At 47.9% G+C, this 22,339-nt stretch overlaps 1 protein-coding gene across 1 annotated transcript in view; it reads right to left on the reverse strand.

The window, feature by feature from the left end:
• Positions 1-11,168, reverse strand: part of CRTAP (cartilage associated protein) — a 34,918-nt gene extending 23,750 nt beyond the window's left edge. Inside the window, exons 1-2 of the mRNA XM_049871190.1 lie at positions 10,667-11,168; positions 2,034-2,183 (exon numbers count right to left, since the gene is read on the reverse strand). Coding sequence (XP_049727147.1) covers positions 2,034-2,183; positions 10,667-11,134 — 618 coding nt within the window. The 5' untranslated portion in view covers positions 11,135-11,168. The remainder of the gene's footprint in view (positions 1-2,033; positions 2,184-10,666) is intronic.
• Positions 11,169-22,339: the final 11,171 nt, after the last annotated feature.

The raw sequence follows: 22,339 nt of genomic DNA on the forward strand, positions 1-22,339 counted from the left end.
GTAAATATAATGCAAATACATTATAGCTCATTAAAGCTGATTTTTTAAATGAATCAAGAAAAAGATAGGAGCTTGAGCGCAGGTGTCTGATACCCCTCCTCCGCTACCCCCCTCGCACTCCCCATCTCCCCGCGACAGTGAAGTATACAATAGGAGAACCCTGTATCAGCCTTAGTTACCGGGGAGGGCGGCCATGTGCCAGATAGTTAAAACTTCAAAGAATTTTTGCTAGTTGTTGACTAAACCGAATATAAGAGACATAACTAGGGCCAACAAAGCTGAGGCAGGAGAAGTCTTCCAGCTCAGCTGTGTGACCTCCCCCCTCCATCCCACTCCGCAGACTGGCTCTCTCAGACACCAGCACACAAGCATGGATACCCCACTCTCCCTGCAGAAGACTGGAGAATTTTTTCCTGGAAAACTGAAGGGTCGCCAGAAGAGAGACTTCTGCATACTCTATCTGAGGGTCCCTGCCAGTGAAAAAGTGAGCTTGCGGTGTGATCACACTATAGGGACCCTGTCATCACACCTTGGGACCTGACAGTTCCTCATAGATACTTTCAATACATCCCCATTGTCAGCACTTGCCCCACCCTACCTCAGCCTTCCTTGGTACCTATGGCCCCAGTGCCTAAACTCAACAGGACCTAACAACTGTAAGTGTTCATAGGGTTTAAAAACCCAAAACCAAACCCCTTGCCTTGGAATCGATTCTGACTCATAGTGATCCTAAAGGACAGAGTAGAACTGCCCCACAGGTTTCCAAGGCTGTAAATCTTTACGGAGGCAGACTGCCACATCTTTCTCCCGCAGAACAGCTGGTGGGTTCCAACTGCAGACCTTTGGGTTATCCGCTGCTGAGCGCTTTAACCATTGGACCACCTTGGGTTGCTATGAGTTGGATTCAACTCAATGGCAATGGGTGGTCATAACGGTTAATAAAAGGACCTTATTATTGTTATTGCTGCTGTTATTGTTAATTCTCATCAGAACCCTCCCTTGTAGAAACATGGGTTTCCATATCCTCTGCTCTGTCAAGTGGGTCCCCCAGCTTCTCTGTCCCCTTTCCACCTTCATCTATGCAATATATGTTATAATTCGAGGTTGGAATATATCATAGTTTCATCAAAGAGAGACGTTTACAATGCCGTTTCTTGTTTTCCTGGTTGTTATCAAATAAATTGTGTCCCCCACAAAACATGTATTAGAATTCTAACTCCTATACCTGTACGGGAGCCCTGCTAGCACAGTGGTTAAGAGCTGGGCTCCTAACCAAAAGGTCGGCAGTTCAAATCCACCTTGGAAATCCTATGGGGCAGTTCTACTCTGTCTTGTAGGGTCGCTGTGAGTTGGAATTGACTCGATGGCAACTTTTTTTTTTGTACACCTGTGAATGTAATCTGGTTTGGAAATAGGGCTTTTCTGGTTAGGTTTATTAGATCATACTTAAGTAGGGTGGGTTCTAAATCTAATCACTTCTGAGTCATAAAAAGAGCAGGTTAGACTCAGAGGCACACACACATGGGGGAAGACAGGCACCATGTAAGGATCATCTACAAGCCAAGTAGCCAAGGAATGTCAGGGTCTCCCTGCAAGGAAGGAATCAACATGGCGGAGACCCTGATTTGGACTTTCAGCCTCTCGAACTGTGAGAAAATAATTTTCTGTTCTTTAAAGCCACCCACTTGTAGTAGTTTTGCTACAACAGCACAAGGTAACTAAGACACTGGTCCTCTTCAGATGATTTCCAAGACACATCTTTACTTCACCATCTTTAAATGAAATGATCAAATGATCGTATTCCTAAAATGTAGCATTTAAAGAAACGGTAGCTTTAAAATCATCATGGAATGTAAAAACTCATTCTTCAGTAGATAAACTTTGTGCTTAAAGTCAATCATTTCTATTGTGATAATATTCATAACATGTCACAAAAATCAATAGTGGTCCTTAGATGTCAATAGCTGTTAACGAGATACACTTCTTTAATGATTCACATCGCAATGAACTGCTGCGTAAAAATCTGAACATACCTCATACGACTTGGCCTCCAAGTCTTTGATATAGTCCTCAGCATCAGGCAAGCTCTTGTAGTACGCCATGTTTCTCTTCATCATCTCGTCATCGGGATGCTTCAGTAGAAAGGTGTGCGCAGCCGCGATGGCTTTCGGAAGATTGTTTGCCTAAGTACAGAGAAGAAAGACAAAAGCTACTCAATGGATGCTGAGCAGTGATTTTTGCAAAACAAGAAATTTCTGTTCAGATCTTCAGAAATTTTGTGTTCATACACAATGTTCCCAGCTAGGGGTTCACTGACTTTCAGGGCCCCTCAAGAATGGCCCAGCCGCTGTTATTAGGTGCCATGGAGTCGATTCCGACTCATAGCGACCCTACGTACAACAGGACAAAACACTGCCCAGTCCTGCACCATCCTCACAATCCTTGTTATTGTTGATCCATCTTGTTGAGGGTCTTTCTCTTTTTCACTGGCCCTCTACTTTACCAAGCATGATGTCCTTCCCCAGAGACTGGTCCCTCCTGATAACATGTCCAAAGTGTGAGATGAGGTCTCGCCATCCTTGCTTCTAAGGAGCATTCTGGTTGTACTTCTTCCAAAACAGATTTGTTCATTCTTCTGGCAGTCCATGGCATATTCAATATTCTTCGCCAACACCATAATTCAAAGACGTCAGTTCTGCTTTGATCTTCCTTATTCTTTGTCCAGCCTTCCCATGCGTATGAGGTGATTGAAAATACCATGGCTTGGATCACGCCCACCTTAGTCATCAAAGTGATATCTTTGCTTTCAGCCACTCTGGATGAGTGTTTTTTTTTTTTTTTTTTTTCCTGAAGGTGACTGTTTGGATGGTATCTGTGTGTCTTTCCCAATCTACTCACCACTGTCTCCAACCTGCTCTGTGCACCAGGCGACTGGTCTGCATAGACTATAATAATGGACTTCATGCTCTCTGGCTTCCAACTGGGCTCACTAGTGAGGAGTCCCAGCAGGAGACTGAAGGAAGGGAAGAGTCAGCATGGGCTCTTTAGTCTCCTGGCTCCCTCCTAGCTCAGTCACCTGAGACTGCTGTGTCCCTTAACTGAAGGCCACAGCTCCTCAAGGTGGCCCTCTCCATAGAATCTCCGTCTTCCCAGGTTCCAGTAATTGCTCTCTACCTTGCCCCCTTTGGCCTAGGGGTGATCACACTCCACTGTTATCTGGGGGTACCGGTGGTTCAGTGGTAGAATTTTCACCTTCCAAGGAGACCCAGGTTTGACTTCCTGGCCAATGCATCTCAAGTGAGTGCAACTACCACCCAGTCAATGGAAGCTTGTGTGTTGCTGTGATGCTGAGCAGGTTTCGGTGGAGCTTCCAGACTAAGAAAGACTAGGAAGCAGGTGATCTGCTTCTGAAAAATCAGCCAGTGAAAACCGTATGGATCACAAAAGTCTGATCCTGTTGTGCATGGAGTCACCATGAGTTGAAGAATTGAAGGCCAGCTCAACAGCAGCTAGCAACAACATACCCCGGTATTACCAGCCCTGGGGTACTGCACTATCTCTTATGGATTGCCCACACCCTGCAGATAACTGTGCAAATAACCATCTTATTCAACTTCCCTCAAATTACCCAATATGACTGCCCACGTCTTTTCTGCTAGAACCTGCACCAATGCATTGATGTTTTCCTAAATCTCTCACAGAGCCTTCCCCTGCACTATTTCTTCCGCTTACATTCTTGATGACCTTCACCAGCTCCTCACTGACTCATTTATTCACTCAACAAACATTTGCTGAGAGCCTCCTATGTGTTAGGCACTATTCCAGAAAGTGGGTCTGTAGTAATGAACAAAACAGAAGGAAAGAAAAAAAAAAATCCTTGCCTTCATGGACCATAAATTCAAATAAGTTCTCCCTGTCTTTCCACAACCTCAATGAAGAGCCTGTCTTTTATGTTCTCCCCATGCCCTGTTTCCCCACTTTTCATACCCCACTGTATCTCAATTAACGAGTCTATCTCCTTGAAGGACCCAGCTGCATGTTATTCATATCCACGTTCCTGGTGTGGCACAGGACCTAGGACAAGGTGGGACATCCTAGGTATTGGTGATTTGAACATAATGCCATAATAACTGCATAATATTTTGAGAAATTAATTCACATTTTCCTCACCCTCTCTATTCCCCTTTCTCTACTCCCCATTTACGCAGTGACTAGCTGGTTCTGAGTTTCACTGCTATACAGAGGTAGATGTCAGGTCAAAATGCAGAAATGACTCAGATGACAAAAGCCCTGTGCTCCGGACGAAATTTAGCAGGTTTGAAGAGAGGTGGGGAGTTGACAGAGGGAGCTGCCTGGAGAAGCTGAGTGGCCTGGAAGAAGAAGAGGGAGAAAGAGGGAATCTCCCAGACTAGAAAAATGTTTCCCTTGGGGTCTGGAGCAGCAGCAACTCTGTGAGGTCTGGAGCTTCAGGGTTGGCACCCTTATTGGCAATGCCCAGGAAGGCAGAAGACTCAGGGAGGGATGGTGTGTTTTGTAGGGTCATCCAGGGGCCAGGCAGACAGGGATGTGGACGCCTCCCTGTGCAGAAGCCCCTATACTGATGCTTTGGCTCTGTCCCCCAGGGCCCTGGACTCATGGCTCAGCTGGTGGGGGAACAGCAGGTGCCTACACCTGTGCACAGAGACTCCCCAGCCCTTCCAGGAGGGCACTGAGAGCAAGAATTAGGAAAATCGGTTTGGGGAGAAAAAATAAAGGGATATTTGGTACACTCTGGATTTATGATACACATAGGATTACCGATATCTGTACCAGATGGTCCCTGAATTGTGTCCAAGTCATCTTGACACCTCAGTGGAGTCCCACTGGAGAAGTGCTGGGTAGAAAGGAAGGCAGACCCCCTGATATTTTGAGAATGCCAGTCTGCAGTGCAATGGATCACTTTTATATGGCCTTTCTTGCCATGGTCTTGTAACTCCTACCCAAGCGAACGGGTGGGACTATGCAAATAAGGTAATTGTGGACCACCAAGGGGACTGGATAGCTTGCTAATAATGCAGATAAAGTTCATGGCACCCATGTTGGGTGGGACCATGCAAATATGGTATATGGAACCCTAACGAGAGGACTGGTCAGTTTCACCATCCCGCTAGGCTTAAAATAAGCCATCCCAGAGGCGGGAAGGGAGGATCTCACCATCACCAGAAAGAAGAGCTAGGAGTGGAGTGTATCTTTTGGACTCAATATCTCTGTGCTCAGAAGCTCCTGGAACCAGGAGACCGAGAGAGAAGGAGAGAGAGAGAAGGAAAGAGAGAGAGAAAGCTGTAACACTGAAGACAGAAAGAAGCAGTGGCAGAGAAATGGCAGCAGCAGAACCAGGTGACCGGCAGAAGGCCAGGCCCACGGAGCGAGAAAACTGAGTGCCTTTGGGCAGGAGGCTTGCTGGCAGAGTAGGGCACCTCCGAGCACTTGGTAGAGCTAGGCTTGCCAACCCACTGAGCTAGAGCTGAGCACCTCTGGGCCGAGGCTTACTGGTGCCTCTAGGCACTTACTGGTGGAGCTAAAAGGGCTTTGTAGTACTTGCTGGAACAGGGCAGAGGCCGAGCAGCCAAGGGCCAGAGACCTGCCTGCGGGCACACCTGAGAAGCGGCTGTCCTGATAGAAGAAGCTGAGCATTCCTGAACCCGAATTGTAACCTGTTACTTCCCTTATAAACCCCACGATCGTGAGTATTGTCTGTGAGTTGCGTGACCATTGCAATGAATTATCGAACTCAACAGAGAAGTAGAGAGTGCCGTGGGAGGGACAGTTGGTGTCAGAACTGGTAAGGATGGTGGAGAGGGGGGCATGTCTGACCTCTGCCTCATGGGAATCAGCCTTGGGCTGTTGATCTTGATTCTCCTCCTTTCTTGTGAAGTTAGAGGAGGTCAGACGCCACCCCCACGCCGTTTTTTACAGTCAGAGGCCTAAGGCAGGACTGTGTCTGAAGGAGTTCTACAGAGAGCTTACACCCCGTGGCCAGAAAAAGGCTGGTCTAGAGGAAGAAGGAAGGAGGGGGTGTGAATGCAGCCTTTTAAAGCATTTGCCAAGGAAATCAGATTCCCTGATGCCCAGAAGAGCATCCAGAAATGGAGGGACACAGAGCTGAATTTTCTCAGCCCCTAACTGAAGCCCTGGTGGCATACTGGTTAAGAGCTACGGCTGCTGGCCAAAAGGTCAGCAGTTCGAACCTACCAGCCGCTCCCTGGAAACCCTATGGGGCAGCTCTACTCTGTCCTATAGGGTCACTATGAATTGGAATTGACTCAACATGTTGTTTTTTTAATTCAGAATCTGAGCTGTAAGAAAATAGACTCTCTTTTGGAAAAGGTAATGTTGTTTCCTTCAACTCAGGCTCTGCCAACCAGAACACAGGGCCACATCTTGGCAACTAAACTCTGGCAGACCCCAGGCAGGCTTTGGGGATGGTGGGTGCCTGAAGGGCAGCCCCTTGCATGAGAGGACCCCAGCTACCTGCCAAATGAGCCACCCTAAATCTGCCCCCTGTGGCTCAGGGGAGACCAGAGTTCATGTGCAAGCAAGGGGTGGGTAAGGGTGCATGGGAGCCAGCCAACTCTGTCCAGCTCAGAGCAAATAGACATTAAGGATTTGATTAAGCGCTGGGGTTCGCTTTTTGCTTGGCCACTGGGGGAGGTGAGCATTTCACGGAAGGCGGCAGCTGGGCAGAAAACCCACAGCTCAGGACATGAAACCACAGATGCGCTGGTGACCTGGGACCTACGGCGGGCTTGGGGGCTACACACCAAAAGCACTTTAATCCCTGGGTGCTGCAAATGGTTAATGCACTCAGCTGCTAACCTAAAGGTTGGAGGTTCAAGTCCACCCAGAGGAACCTTGAAAGAAAGACTTGGGGATCTACTTCCAAAAAATCAGCCATTGAAAAACACTATGGAGTCACCAGGAGTCCATGTGGTCACCAAGAGTCAGAGTCGACTCCATGGCAAACTGACTGGTTTTTGGTTTTCCTCCAGAGCATACATCTGAGTATCCTTGCCTCACCAGGACAGTGCATATCCACCTTCTCCAGTCCCATGTTCAACTCAGGCATTTTTCCCCTTAACCACTGAAATAAAGACCTGCTTGATTCCGGGGAGCGTGGTTGAATCAGAATGGCACGGAAACATTTACCCACGTCCTGCCACCACCACCCTGCAGCACCATCCCCCAGCATCTCTCTCCAGCCTTCAGGTGCCAGGTAGAGTGTACATGCCTGGCACCAATCATTTTCTCCCTACCTATAAACAGAGGTTGAAAACATAAACATCATTGAGGGAAAAGTAAATAAATAAACCATACAATATCACCACCTAAAATCACTTTCTCAGTGATCTTTTCTGTTAAAGCAATTAAGTCAATGTTCTGGCTTATTAATAAAATTCTTAATTGTGTCCTGTTTTTGTGGACTGAATTGTATCTCCCCAAAATATGTATTGAAGTCCTGGTCCCTGTACCTGTGGATATGATCCTGTTTGGAAATGTTTTCCTTCTGTTGTATTAAGGAGGCCATACCAGTGTGGGGTGGGTCCCAAACCTAACCACTTCAGGGTTATAAAAACAGCAGGATAAACACAGACACACCCAGAGGGAAGACCTGCTACGGGAGGAAACGTCTACAAGCAAAAGAACGCCAAGAGTTGCTGGCAGTTGCCCGAAACTAGGAGAGAGGCCTAGGGCAAGACCTTAATTTGGACTACAAGCCTTTAGAACTGTGAGAAAATAATTTCCTGTTCTTTAAAGTCACCCATTTTTGGTATTTCTGTTCGGGCAACACTAAGTAACTAAAACATCTGTCCTATAAGAGATCCAAAAATACTACGACAGATGGTATTTTACTGACTTTCTAAGGATGTGATTGTCACAAGACTATAAAGGGTTTTGAAGTGAAGCTAGGAACATCCTGACCTTTAGAGGCTGGCATGTTAAAGGAGAAAACTCATGCCTTCTGGTCACATTAAGTAAAATTCTCTTCTTCTTCTCCCTGTAGCACTAGTTTCTAGTTCACATGCGTACTAAAGAAATCCGATCTCCGCACACCATCAGGTTTAAAAACAAAACATCCCCCCCCATTATGTGACTCAAATTTGGTTCAAATTGTATTTGTCTAAAGCAACACAAAAAATAATTAAATGGGACATTTTTAGCTTAAAAAAATAGCGCCGGTATGAGCCAGGCATCATTTTTCATTGTCCTGGAATTTTATTAATCTTATCCCATGGTTCTATTTTAAATCTGCTTTTTATTGCCAGGTTATTCACAAAACTGATACTTTATATAAAAATAACTAAGTACAGAAATAACCCAGTGTTTCTCCTATTTGGAGTTGTGTGTTATTTTATCGCTCATACGGATGCCACAGACACGTGGCTGTCTTAGCAGAAATATGAAAAACAGACCTTGCAGTCCAAGGACTCAAAGCAAAGTTAAAAAAAAAAATTTCTACCTTCTGCCACTGATCTATTTTTGTAGCCATTAAAATCTGTGCAATATATTCCTTTAAATTTTTTTTTCAAGAAAACAAAGTAGAACCTGGGTTTTGAGAGGGCTTTCTTGGCAAAACCCTGTGAAGATCCGCCAAGAGGAGGCCTTTTTATCCTGCAAAATAGGGAATGCAGCCCATTCTTAAACCTTGTGGGTCACCGCAGTAAAGACTAGAAGGATAGAGAACCACAGTTCATGGCTATTTTTAGCCAGCAATCACAGACGGGATTTAAGCTGAAGGAAGACATAAAAAGAAGGAAGATAAGTGTGTTAAATTCTGGATGAGAGAAGTCAGTCAGTTTGTCAGTGACCCTGACAAATCGCAGTCCACAAGTTCTGCTTCCCTAAACCAGAATGTTCCTTAGAAGCAAGGATGGCGAGACTATGTCTCATATACTTTGGACATGTTAACAGGAGGGATCAGTCCCTGGAGAAGGACATTACACTTGGTAAAGTAGAGGGTCAGCGAAAAAGAAGAAGGCCCTCAAGGTGGATTTACACAATGGCCGCAACAAGGGGCTCAAGCGTAACAATGATTGTGAGGATGGCGCTGGACTGCGCAGTGTTTCCTTCTATTGTACAGAGGGTCGCTATGAGTTGGAACCCACTTGACGGCACATAACAACAAGAAGCCAGGATGTGTCCCCTCAACTTGTCCCTGTCTTTCCCTGACCTCAATTGCTCCTCTATAAAAGGGACTTGGAGCCCTGGTGGCGCAGAGGTTAAGAGCTCGGGTACTAACCAAAAGGTCAGCAGTTTGAATCCACCAGCCACTCTTTCGAAACCCTTTGGGGCAGTTCTACTCCATCCTGTAGAGTCACCATCAGTGGGATCAGAACTGACTCCATGGCAACACTCAGTTGAGGAAAGGGGATTTTATGGTGTACACGGAGCATGAGCACTTGTTGAGAGCTAGACACTATGGCACGTGTTCTATGGCTGTGTTCTCTACCTTGGAAGGACCCTTCAAGAACATTATTTTCATTTCTAAGATGAAGAACCAAACCAAACCCATTGCCGTGGAGTTGATTCCAACTCAAAGAGACCTTATAGGACAGGGTGAAACTGCCCCACAGGGTTTCCAAGGAGCGGCTGGTGGATTTCAGCTGCTGACATTTTGGTTAGCAGCCAAGCTCTTAACCACTGCACCATTAGAGCCCCAAGATGAAGAACCCGGCAGGATTTAGCGGCAAAGATGAGCCAGAGAGAGCTGGGTCAAGGGAGGGTGGTGGGCGCTTCCGGGACAGGGGCGGGGCTGGAACGGGAAATGGGCAGGGCCCGGGAGGGAGTGGGAGGGGCCTGGGAGGTGGGCGGGGCCTGGGGGAAGTGCTCTGGGGTGCGGCCTGAGGCTGAAAGGGGGAAGAGGGCTGGGTCCGGGCAAGATCTGGGCATGGCCAGGCCTGGGGAAGCAGTGTGAGGGCGGGGATGGGGCGGAGCCTGGGACAGGAGTGGGCGTGGCCGGGGAAATCTGTCTGAGGCGGGGCCTGGGGCAGGGGGGCTGGGCCTAGGGAAGCAGTCTGGGGGCAGGGCCCGGGGCGTGGTTGGGGCCTGGGGCGGGGCCCGGGGCGGAGCTGGACCTGGGGGAGCTGTTTGGGGAGGGGCCCGGGGCGGGACCTCTGACGGGGCGGGGCCAGACCTGGGGAAGCAGTCTGGGGGCAGGGCCCGGGGCGGGGTTGGGGCCTGGGGCGGGGCCCGGGGCGGGGCTGGACCTGGAGGAGCTGTTTGGGGGCGGGGCCTCGGACGGGGCGGGGCTGGGCCTGGGGAAGCAGCCTCGGGGGTGGCTCGGGGCGGGGCCGGACCTGAGGAAGCAGTCTGGGGCGGGGCCCGGGGCGGGGTTGGGGCCCGGGGCGGGGCCTCGGACGGGGCGGGTTAGGACTTGGGGAAGCAGCCTTGGGGCGGGGCCCGGGGTGGGGCGGGACCCGGGGGCGGGGCCTCGGACGGGGAGGGGCCGGTCCTGGGGAAGCAGCCTTGGGGCGGGGCCTCGGACGGGGCGGGGCCGAACCTGGGGAAGAAGCCTCGGGGCGGGGCCCGGGGCGGGGGCGGGGCCGGACCCGGGGAAGCAGTCTGGACACAGGCCCGGGGCGGGGCCTCTGGCGGGGCGGGGCCCGGGGCGGGGGCGGGGCCGGCTTGCCTTGAAGTAGGCGAACTGCAGGAACTTGTAGGGCTCGCGGCGCTGGAAGTCGGCCAGCACGTCGCGGCTGGGCTGCGACTGGCGGAAGGCCGGCAGCCCCTGCTTGCAGCGCTTGAGGCAGTGCGCGCGGCGGAGCAGGCCCCCGAAGAGGCGCAGCTCGGCGTAGCGGGCGCGGCCGGCGGCGGGCGCGGGCTCGGGCGCCGCGCTGCAGTTGAGGTGGCAGAAGGCCTCGCTGTCGCGCAGCAGGCGGTGCAGCCGCAGGCTGATCTCCAGGTAGCCCACGCTCTCGGCCCAGTGCTCGCCGCTGTACTGGTCCAGCGCGTGCCGGTAGGCCGACTCGAGCGGCATCAGCTCGTCCCGCGGGAAGCTGCGGAAGCTGTAGCGCTCGTACTGGGCGCGCCCGGGGCGCAGCGCACAGCCCGCGCACAGCAGCGCCAGCAGCGCCGCCGCCCCGCGCCTCGGCTCCATCGCGCCCGGCGGAAGGAAGGACGAAGGGAGCGGGAAGGAAAGGGAGGAGGAGGAGGAGGAGGAGGCCGGCGCGACGCGGCGGGCCGGCTCCGGGAGGCGGGACGCTGCCTGCGACCCGCCCCGTCCGGCCGCCGCTCCCCAGCCAGCGCGGGGTCCGGGCCCGGCTGTCCGGGTGGGAGCGCGCGCGGCCGGCTGGCCTCCCCGGGGCAGGGCGCGCTGTGTGCTGGCTCCTGCGCCGCCCGACGCGCGCGTTTAGGGGCTCCCTGTTCCTCCGCTCGGGGACGGCGGCCTGCAAGCCAGACGCGGGCCGGACGGGCCGTAGATTAGCGCCACTTCTGCTTTGGAATCCGTTGGGGGACCTGTGCACAAGCAGATTCCTGGACCCCCCTGAGCTTCTGATTCGGCAAGTCTTGGGTCCGGGCCTGAGAATTCGCATTTCTAACCAGCTGATGCTGACTGTCCACGGCCTGCACTTTGAAAAGACTGCCCTCCACCTTACATCATAGTGAGAAAGACAATGCTTACACAGAATTAGTAAGGATGTCAGTGGCACTTTATAAACAAATGGGTCGAGTTGAAGATACACACCTATGACTCCGTGATTCCGCTCTTCAGAATATGCTTGAGAAACTTGCACCCGTGCCTCAAAAGATACGCATGGATTTTTTTTTTAATTCATTAAACTTTTTCTCTTGGAATAATTTATAGAAAAACTGCAAGCATTGTACAAAGAACTCACATATATTCTTTGTCTAGATTCACAAGTATGCCACATCTCGTTTCATGGTCTGTATCTAACTACATGTTTTTTTTTTGGAGACATTTGAGAGTAGGTTGCAAACATTCCGCCCCCTTACCCTCTTCGGGGTGTATGTCCTAAGAATGTAACCACAGACCAGTTACCAAATTCAGGAAATTTAACGTTGATGGAAAACATGAAGCTACATTGCCTGTTGCAGTTTCGTCAGCTGTCCGGATGCCTTTTACAGCACTTCTTTCCCTGGACAGGACTTAGTCCAGGATCACATATCCTATTTAGTTGTGCCATCTACTTGTGGTGCTTGTTAGACATGGTGGAGTTGGCTCTGACTCTTGCCTACCTTATGTATAACAGAACCCAGAGTTGCCTGGTCCCGTGCCAGCTTCGTGATCATTGGTATGTTTGAGTCCATCGTTGTAGCTGTGTGGACTTTTAGCCTCCACAGCTTAAGTGTCCTCTAATCCGCACTGGTTCCTTAGCTTTTCTTGTCTTTGACATTTTTGAAGAATAACCCTTCCCATTGCCATCAAGTCGATTTCGACTCATAGCAACCCTATAGGTCAGAGTAGAACTGCCCCATAGAGTTTCCAAGGAGCGCCCAGTGGATTTGAACTGCTGACTTTTTGGTTAGCAGCCGTAGCACACTTAAACACACACCACCACCAGGGCTTCCTTTTTGAAGACCACAGACCGGTAATTTTATGAAATGGGCTTCTCTGATGCTTCCTCATGATTAGATTCAGATTAAACTCTCTTGGCCGGAACAGCACAGCGGTAACGTTGCAGCCTTCTCTGGTGTCACACCTGGAGGCGCACAGTACCTGCCGCTTAGCGGTGATGGTGATTTTGATCACGTGGTTAAGATGATGCCCATTTCTCCACTTCGTTTCCTTTTGTAGTTAATAAGTGTGTCTGGTGAGATACAGCAGCACTGTTTGTTGATTGTTTTTGTTTTAAAAATATTTATTGTACACTTAATGGATTGAATGCCAAAACCAGACCCATTGCAACTTTCTGACTTGTAGCAACCCTATAGGACTGGGTAGAACTGCCCCATCTGGGTAGAACTGCCCCATCGGGTTTCCAAGGAGCGGCTGGTGGATTCAAACTGCCTGTCTTTTGGTTAGCAGCTGAACACTTAACCATTGAGTCCCCAGGGCTCTATGGATTGAATGACTTCCCCCCAAAACGTGGTAAAATCCTGTGACTGTGACCCTATTTGGAAATAAGGGTTTTTCTACTGTTATATTCATGAGGTCGTATGGCAGTAGGATGGTTCCTAACCCTAATTCCTTCTGAGACCGGTACTTTTCTTAAAGCAGAAGGCAGAAATAACTTGTCTATGAAGACGGAGTGGATTTTTAAAAAATGAGTATACGTATACAGAGGAGTATTTTACCGCAGGGAAAATGAACAAATTACAGGTGTACGTAGCACAGTTCAAGCTCAGGAATAAAATGGCAAAAAAAAAATAGAGAACGATCTCACTTGTCTAAAGTTTTAAAATATGCAAGAGCACACCCACCAGTGAACATATTATTTAAGAAAGCGAATAATAGCCTTACCTCATATAATCCCACGGGATAAAACTATAATGAAAAGAGAATAACGAGAAACTTTAGATAGTGGTTTCCCGTCAGGTGGAAGGAAGAGGGTGGACTTGGAAGAGAGTCACACCAGGGGGAAGGCAGGCTGGGAGGTGGACCGTGGATACGAGAATGTTCATTGCATCATTTTTGATGCCATACGTGTTATTTTTAAAATGTCATTTTGTATTTACTGGTTATTTTTTAAAACAATTTTAAGAAAAACTAGTTGCCGTGGTTATAATGAAGAAAATAAAACAAGGGGATGGGATAGGATGAGGGAAGATTGTCTGAGAAAATGACAACTGAGCAGGGACCTGAATGTGGGGAAAGAGCCTGTGGAGAGAGCAGAGCTGGGAGGCGGTAGGGAGAGTTTACCTGGTCCTGTGGAGCCTCTGCCTTGGAAATCCGCAGTGACCATTTTGCTTGGGACTTGTTATCCTTGAGGTTTGTTATTGTTAACTGTAGTCAAGTTGACCCCTGACTCAGACCAGAGGTTGATAGGGTTTTCATTGGCCGATTTTTGGAAGTATGCTGAAACCTGTTTAGCATCATAACAGCACACAAAGGGCCACTGACAGACAGGAGGCGGTGTTATGCATGTGGTGCATTGGCCAGGAATCGAACCCAGGTTTCCCACAGGGGATGCAGGAACCTACCAACGAACTACCAGTGTACCCCCCTGCTGTGTACAAAGCATTATTCTTAGTCCAGTGTGGTGAGCAGCATAAACCTAGAGAGGGAGATAAGGCAGCAATTTAAATAACTCAAAATTTGTTAGCCGTCTTCTGGAGTGCCAAAATGAAGCAGAAGGCCATTTTAAGACACGCACAAAGAACTGTTGCTTCTCTACAAGAAACAACCTAATCTAAGAGATAGAATGAGCTGACAATTTGATTATGGTTGTGTAATATGGTATAATGAATTGACTAAATTTGTGAGGGGTGAGTATCAGGATCAGCACAAAGCTGTTCCTTCATGCCTTCTGGCTTCTCTGCTATCAGGGGCTCTGCCGTTAGGCTATCTGCTACTGGCTCTCTGCCGTTGAGCCGCTCTGCCGCTAACTCGCCCAGCTCACAGTCAGTGTAGCAGCTTGCTCAGCTCTCTCAGCTACTGCTCTCCTAGCAACAGCTCTCTCCAGTCAGGCCTCTCTGCCATCAGGCGCTCTGCCATTAGGCTATCCACCACTGGCTTTCCTCATTGAGTCCACCAGGCTGCTAACTGGTCTGGCTCACATCCAGTGTAACAACTTGTTCAATTCTCTTAATTGCTCTCTTCCGTTGAGCCTCTTTGCCATCAGACCTGTCTGCCATCAGCCTTTCAGCTGCTAAATGGCCCAGCTCACAGCAAATGCAGCAGCTTGCTCAGCTCTTTTAGCTGCTCTCTGCTATCAGGCCTCTCTGCCATTGCCCTCTCTGCGGCTAACTGGCCCAGCAGATAGCCAGTGTAGCAGCTTTGGGGACCACTTAGCTTTCACCTGGCTCTGCTTCTCCGCCAGCCCAGCTCTAAGTCAGCATCTCTCTCTCAACCAAGAGTCCTCTAAAGCCCCTGTGTTTCAGCCATTTATATATTCCACTCTTAACCAGTTACAAGGCAGGGCCTCCCTCACCAGACCAGAATTCAACCAATCCTCCATTACCCATGGGATGTCAATCAACTCAGGTCTTGTTAATTACCAGACCAAAGTATCAAACCACCAGGTTGTTTACAGCAAATGCCAGTCAATCCAGGAAATCTGCTGGGCAAATGTAACAAACCATTTGGGGGAGAAAACAGCCTGAGAGTCTCTCCTTCCCCCAAATTTCTTCTCCAAAGAAGTACGGCAAAGGTGACAACTCCTCAGGACTTAGGGGGCAAAAAAAATCTCCCAAGCTGTTTTTTCAAAGCAAAAAGGGCACATAAAAGAGTTCCACTGCAAGAGTGCTTCAAACTCCTACCATCTTCATAGCTATGCCCTTTTGCAATGTGTTTGCAGCTTCACTATCAAGAGGTGGAGTCCATTTCTCTGGATCTGGGTTTGGCTATGTGACTTGCTGTCTTAGTTATCTAGTGCTGCTGTAACAGATACAAACAGATAACTTGAACAAACAGAAGTTTATTCTCTTACAGTCTAGGAGGCTAGAAGTCTAAATTCAGGGGTCAACTCCTGGGAAAGGCTTTCCTTCTCTGTCGGCTCTGGAGGACGGTTCTTGTCATCAGTCTTGCCCTGGTCTAGGACTGTCTCAGCACAGGGACCCCAGGTCCAGAAGACGTACTCAGCTCCTGGCTCTTCTTTCTTGGTTGTGTGAGGTCACTCTATCTGCTTTCTTTTCCCTTTTATATCTCAAAAGAGATTGGCTCAAAATACAACCTAATCACGTAGATTGAGTCCTGCCTCATCAACATAACTGCCCCTAATCCTGCTTTACTAACGTCACAAAAAACAAACCAAACCCATTGCCGCGAGTGGATTCTGACTTATAGTGACCCTATAGGACAGAATAGAACTGCCCCATGGGGTTTCCAAGAAGCAACTGGTGGCTTTGAACTGCCGACCTTTTGGTTAGCAGCCATAGCTCTTAACCACTGCACCAGCAGGGCTCCCATTAATGTCATAAAAAAATAAAAACCAAACCCATTGCCAACAGGTCGATTTCAACTCATAGCGACCCTATAGAGGTTAAGATTTACAACACATAGGATAATCACATCAGATCACAAAATGGAGGACAACAACAATCATGGCCTAGCCAAGTTGACACACATTTTGGGGGGACACAGTTCAATCCATAACATTTACTTTGGCCAATGAGACAGTAGCAAATGCCCCAGTGTGCACTGGAGCTTGCCTTCTGATGGCACTTGAAACCCTGTCTCCATGTGACTGAGCCTAGGCTCACCTGCTGGAGGATGAGAGATACGTGACCCAACTGACTCTCCATCACTCCTGCCAACTGCCAAATCCAGCTGCCGGACAACTTACTAGCTGCCTGCAGATGCATGGGAAGTCCAGTAGAGCCCAAATCAGAAGAACTACCCAGCTGACCTACAGAATCCTGAGCTTAATAAATGAGTATTGTTGGTCTCTAAGTTTTGGGGTTGTTTGTTACATAGCACTAGCTAACTGATACATTGACCAACAGTTGGAGATGGACAACTCCTTTTTTTCTTATGATCTGGCCCCTTGAAGTCAATTTGCGTCAACATGATGGGGTTGATGGGGAGAGACTATCATATGTGTATTCTGGCCTCTGCTGAAACGTCATCTGGGCCTGGTTGGTCACCTCTAAGGAGTCATCCTTCGTTACCCTTGGCAAACTCCTGCAGGTTCATCAGCTCTATGACACTTCCAGGCAAATCTGCTTTGACACTGCAATTTGGGAAATATCTGGGAGCTGCGTGGATCCTAGGCTTCCTCCATATATCACGAGCTAGTGTATCAGCCCTGTGATGGTTAAGGTTGTGTGTCAGCTTGGCTGGGCCATGATTCTCAGTGATTTGGCAGTTATGATGTAGTTTGGCAGTTGTATAATGATGTAATCATCTCCATAATGAGATCTGATATAATGTGATCACCTCCATGATGAGATCTGTTGTGAGCAATCAATCAGTTGAAAGGGAGTTCCCTTGGGGGAGTGGCCTGCATCCAATACAGGTGGACTTTCTGGCAAGGCTTGCTGGCTTTTGCTTGCTCTGCATCCTGCAGCTGGCTCCTGTTCATCTGACCTACAGTTCTTGGGACTTGAGCTAGCAGCTCACCTGCCATCTTACATGCTGATCTCGGGATTCCACAGCCTGCGAGCCAGAGGCCTCCTATCTGACCTTCCAATCTTGGATTAGCCAGCACACACAGCTATGTGAGTCAGGAGAATCTTCCAACCTAACCCACAGATTTGGGACGTTCCAGCCTCTACAACCGCATGAATCATTTCCTTTATATAAATTGCTCTCTCTATATATTTATATACTGCCCTGGCTTTGCTTCTCTAGAGAACCCAGCCTAAGACAAGCCCCCACACAAGATGGCTGTGAAAAAGGAGAGATGAAAGGTACAAGGGACTGAAGGGAGGCGAGTGTGACTAGAGCTGGGGAAAATGGGTACAGGACCACAAAGCTTAAATGTAATTGCCTTCAAGGAGCAAGATTGTAGTGGGCAGTGTAGGTGAAGGGATAGTTGCTTTCCATTGTAATTCAACACAATTTGGAAAAGAAAGTGGAAGCAGACATTGTCTAGTGTAGCTGATCCCTGCTTATGGGGCTGTTCAATAAGGTCTGGGAACTTGAGTCAGCTCGTCACAGCTCTGTCTGAAGGTGTCTCCTCAGGAAAGGAGACAGTGTTACCCCCCCCCAAAAAAACCCATTGCCATTGAGTCAGATGACTTTATTTATAAATTCTCTTTCATATCACGAATATATTCATTATGTACACTGTTCAGCATCTTCCTTGTACAAGATCCTGCACTTGGTGCTAGAATGCAAAGATTAATTAAACATCCTTGTCCACAAGGAGCAACCAGTTAAGTAAAGGAAATAAGACATTTTTTTTTTTTAATTTGTTACACAAATCTATAGTGACCTTCTACTGTGTGCCAAGACACTGTTAGAAAAAAACTCTTACCTCAGGGAACTCAACATCAGGAGAAGACAGATCAATAAACCAATTACCATACCATCAAGGAAGCTGGGACACAGATGTGTACAGAGTAGTGGGTGGGCCCCGAAAGCAGAAAAGGCAAGAGATTTTTGGTGGAGGGAGCAACATGTGCAAAGGTTCGTTTAGGGAGAGGGTGGGATTAGAGCTCAAAAAACAGTGGAGGAGACCTCCGAAATGATCTCCATAAGAAATACTAGGTCCTGAATTGTCTTAGTTATCCAGTGCTGCTATAACAGAAATACCATACGTGGATGGCTTTAACGAAGAGAAATTTATTCTCTCGTGGTCCAGTAGGCTAGAAGCCCGAATTCAGGGTGCCGGCTCCAGGAGAAGGCTTTCTCTCTCTGTCAGCTCTGGAGGAAGGTCCTTGTCATCAGTCTTCCCTTGGTCTGGGAGCATCTCAGCGCAGGAACCTCAGATCCAAAGGATGCACTCTGCTCCCAGCGCTGCTTTCTTGGTGGTGTGAGGTTTCCCACGTCTCTCTGCTTGCTTCTCTCTTTTATATCTCAAAAGAGATTGGCTTAAAACACTACTTATCTTGTAGACCTCATCAACATAACTGCCAATAATCCATGTTATTATATTACATATAGTGATAGGATTTACAACATATAGGGAAATCACATCAGAAGATAAAATGGTAGACATACAATCAGACAAGGGAATCATGACCCAGCCAAGGTGACGTATTTTGGGGAAACACAATTCAATCCATGACATGAATGAAAACCCAAAACTTAAATGGCAAGTACAGAAAGGTAAGTGCCATAAGTGAGATGTAGATAGAGCACTAAGGAAATCTCTGGAAGGAAAGAAATTTAGGTAGTGCAATCATTTATTACTTCATCAAGAAAGAGGCATTAAACCTGGGGTTTGAATTGGGGATCAATTGTGGACCTACGGTCCTAAAAGAAAAATCTAAGAGGATATCCCCAAACCCTAGACTCAAGAAAAGGATACAGAAAGTGGTAGGCTGCAGAGCAACTTCGTTATGCTGAGCAAATAATTGTCATCCTGGGATCCCTGGAGCCCTGGGGGCACAGTGGTTAAGCGTTTGGAACTTAACTAGTGGTGTTTGGTCGGCAGTTCGAATCCATCAGCCACTCATTAGAAACCCGATGCGGCAGTTCTACCCTGTCCTATAGGGTCACTATGAGTTGGAATCGACTCAACAGCAATGAGTTGGGTTGAGTTTGGTTTGGTTTTGGGCTTCCTAGAAAGCAGAGCCTGAGACAAGGATGAAATGCTAATACTTGATGTGGGAGCCGCAATTCCAAACTGTGAGGCAGTGAGAGTCAGAGGAAAGAGAGTCACGAGGCAAGAGAGGATGGGAAACCATACAAGTTACATGGTACCATGCTGGCTTCTGCTTCATGGACAGCCTAGAAGACATACAGCCAATTTCTCGGCAGATGCACCCTCTAGACCTCGTGGGATGTCTCTGGAGGCTGAACCATACCTTTGAGTAATTAATCAGAGTGAGGGAGAGGGAAATTATTTACAGGTTCAGTTATTTACTGGCTCTCTCCCACCTCTGGCCTTCCATTGTACTAAGTTCAATCAGCGGGGTAGTTAATTCTTCTGCAGTGCTAGGTTGCATCACTTAGCCTCTTTGGCAATCACTCCAGAAGTGTGGTCTTTCAATCCAGCAGCCCCAGAGATTTCCAGAGAAGCCAAAATCTCCACATGGTTGGCTTTGGGTTGGTAGATGTGCATGGGGGCCTGTGGGGAAGCAGGCAGCCTAGGGTTCAAGAGACAAGTGAGGCTGAGAGAATCCGAGAAGTCACCTAAGATGTGTTTGATACAGCAATCATAGAGGTTGTGACCCAGTTACCACCAGAACTCTGGCTCAGAACTTCCAAAAAAGTGAAGTGAACCAGATGGAGACGGCTGTGAACTGGAGGGCTACCTACCCTGCCTAAAGAATATCCCACATCGAGCTTCTGTTAAAGGTGATGAAAAAATCTGGGAATAGTTAATGGTGATGGTTGGACAGCATGATGAATGGAATGAATGTCACTGAACTGTACACGTGAGGATTGCAGAAATGGAAGGTGTTCTGCCACCTATATATTTACCACAATACACAAACAACAAAAAAAGAATGTCCCAAATAGGGACAACCCTAGGAGCCCTAATACAAGGCATAAACAGAATACAAAACATTACCAAAAATGATGAAGAGAAACCCGATAACTGGGAGCTCCTAAAAATCAAACATCTATGCTCATCTAAAGACTTCACCAAAAGAGTAAAAAGACCACCTACAGATTGGGAAAGACTTTTCAGCTATGACATCTCCGACCAGCGCCTGATCTCTAAAATCTACATGATTCTGTCAAAATTCAACCACAAAAAGACAAACAACCCAATCAAGAAGTGGGCAAAGGATATGAACACACATTTCACTAAAGAAGATATTCAGGCAGCCAACAGATACATGAGATAATGCTCTCGATCATTAGCCATTAGAGAAATGCAAATTAAAACTACGATGAGATTCCATCTCACACGAACAAGGCTGGCATTAATCCAAAAAACACAAAATAATAAATGTTGGAGAGGCTGTGGAGAGATTGGAACTCTTATACACTGCTGGTGGGAAAGTCAAATGGTACAACCACTTTGGAAATCTATCTGGCGTTATCTTAAACAGTTAGAAATAGAACTACCATACAACCCAGAAATCCCACTCCTCGGAATATACCCTAGAGAAACAAGAGCCTTCACACAAACAGATATACGCACACCCATGTTTATTGCAGCTCTGTTTACAATAGCAAAAAGCTGGAAGCAACCAAGGTGCCCATCAACGGATGAATGGGTAAATAAATTGTGGTATATTCACACAATGGAATACTATGCATCGATAAAGAACAGTGACGAATCTGTGAAACATTTCATAACATGGAGGAACCTGGAAGGCATTATGCTGAGCGAAATTAGTCAGAGGCAAAAGGACAAATATTGTATAAGACCACTATTATAAGATCTTGAGAAATAGTAAAAACTGAGAAGAACACATACTTTTGTGGTTACGAGGGGGGGAGGGAGGGAGGGAGGGAGAGGGTTTTTTATTGATTAATCAGTAGATAAGAACTGCTTTAGGTGAAGGGAAGGACAACACTCAATACAGGGAAGGTCAGCTCAATTGGACTGGACCAAAAGCAAAGAAGTTTCCGGGATAAAATGAATGCTTCAAAGGCCAGCGGAGCAAGGGCAGGGGTCTGGGGACCATGGTTTGAGGGGACTTCTAAGTCAATTGGCAAAATAATTCTGTTATGAAAACATTCTGCATCCCACTTTGAAATGTGGCGTCTGGGGTCTTAAATGCTAACAAGCGGCCATCTAAGATGCAGCAATTGGTCTCAACCCACCTGGAGCAAAGGAAAATGAAGAACACCAAGGTCACACGACAACTAAGAGCCCAAGAGACAGAAAGGGCCACATGATCCAGAGACCTACATCATCCTGAGACCAGAAGAACTAGTTGGTGCCCGGCCACGATCGATGACTGCCCTGACAGGGAGCACAACAGAGAACTCCTGAGGGAGCAGGAGATCAGTGGGATGCAGACCCCAAATTCTCATAGAAAGACCAGACTTAATGGTCTGACTGAGACTAGAGGAATCCCGGCGGCCATGGTCCCCAGACCTTCTGTTGGCACAGGACAGGAACCATCCCCGAAGACAACTCATCAGACATGAAAGGGACTGGTCAGTGGGTGGGAGAGAGATGCTGATGAAGAGTGAGCTAATTATATCAGGTCGACACTTGAGACTGTGTTGGCATCTCTTGTCTGGAGGGGGGATGGGAGGATAGAGAGAGAGGGAAGCTGGCAAAATTGTCACGAAAGCAGAGACTGAAAGGGCTGACTCAATAGGGGGAGAGCAAATGGGAGTACGGACTAAGATGTATGTAAACTTATATGTGACAGACTGATTGGATTTGTAAACGTTCACTTGAAGCTTAATAAAAATTAATAAAAAAAAAAAGAATGTCCCAATGAGTATGTCTGATCCACCGTCACCCCGTGGGACTGTAGGCCCAGTGTCGCTAGACCTTCTGATCTTTGAAGAGAGCGTGGAAATCCAGATCGTTATGTAAAATCCCCTGATTTAACATTGGCAACTACAGTTAATTAAAGACGCTGGTGGGTGAAGGCGGTGACTGCCAAGTCAAAAAAGCCTCTGGCCACATCTAGTTGTGATCCTCCCTCTAACTAG

This window comes from Elephas maximus, chromosome 27 (assembly GCF_024166365.1).
Source record: "Elephas maximus indicus isolate mEleMax1 chromosome 27, mEleMax1 primary haplotype, whole genome shotgun sequence".
NCBI lineage: Eukaryota > Metazoa > Chordata > Mammalia > Proboscidea > Elephantidae > Elephas > Elephas maximus.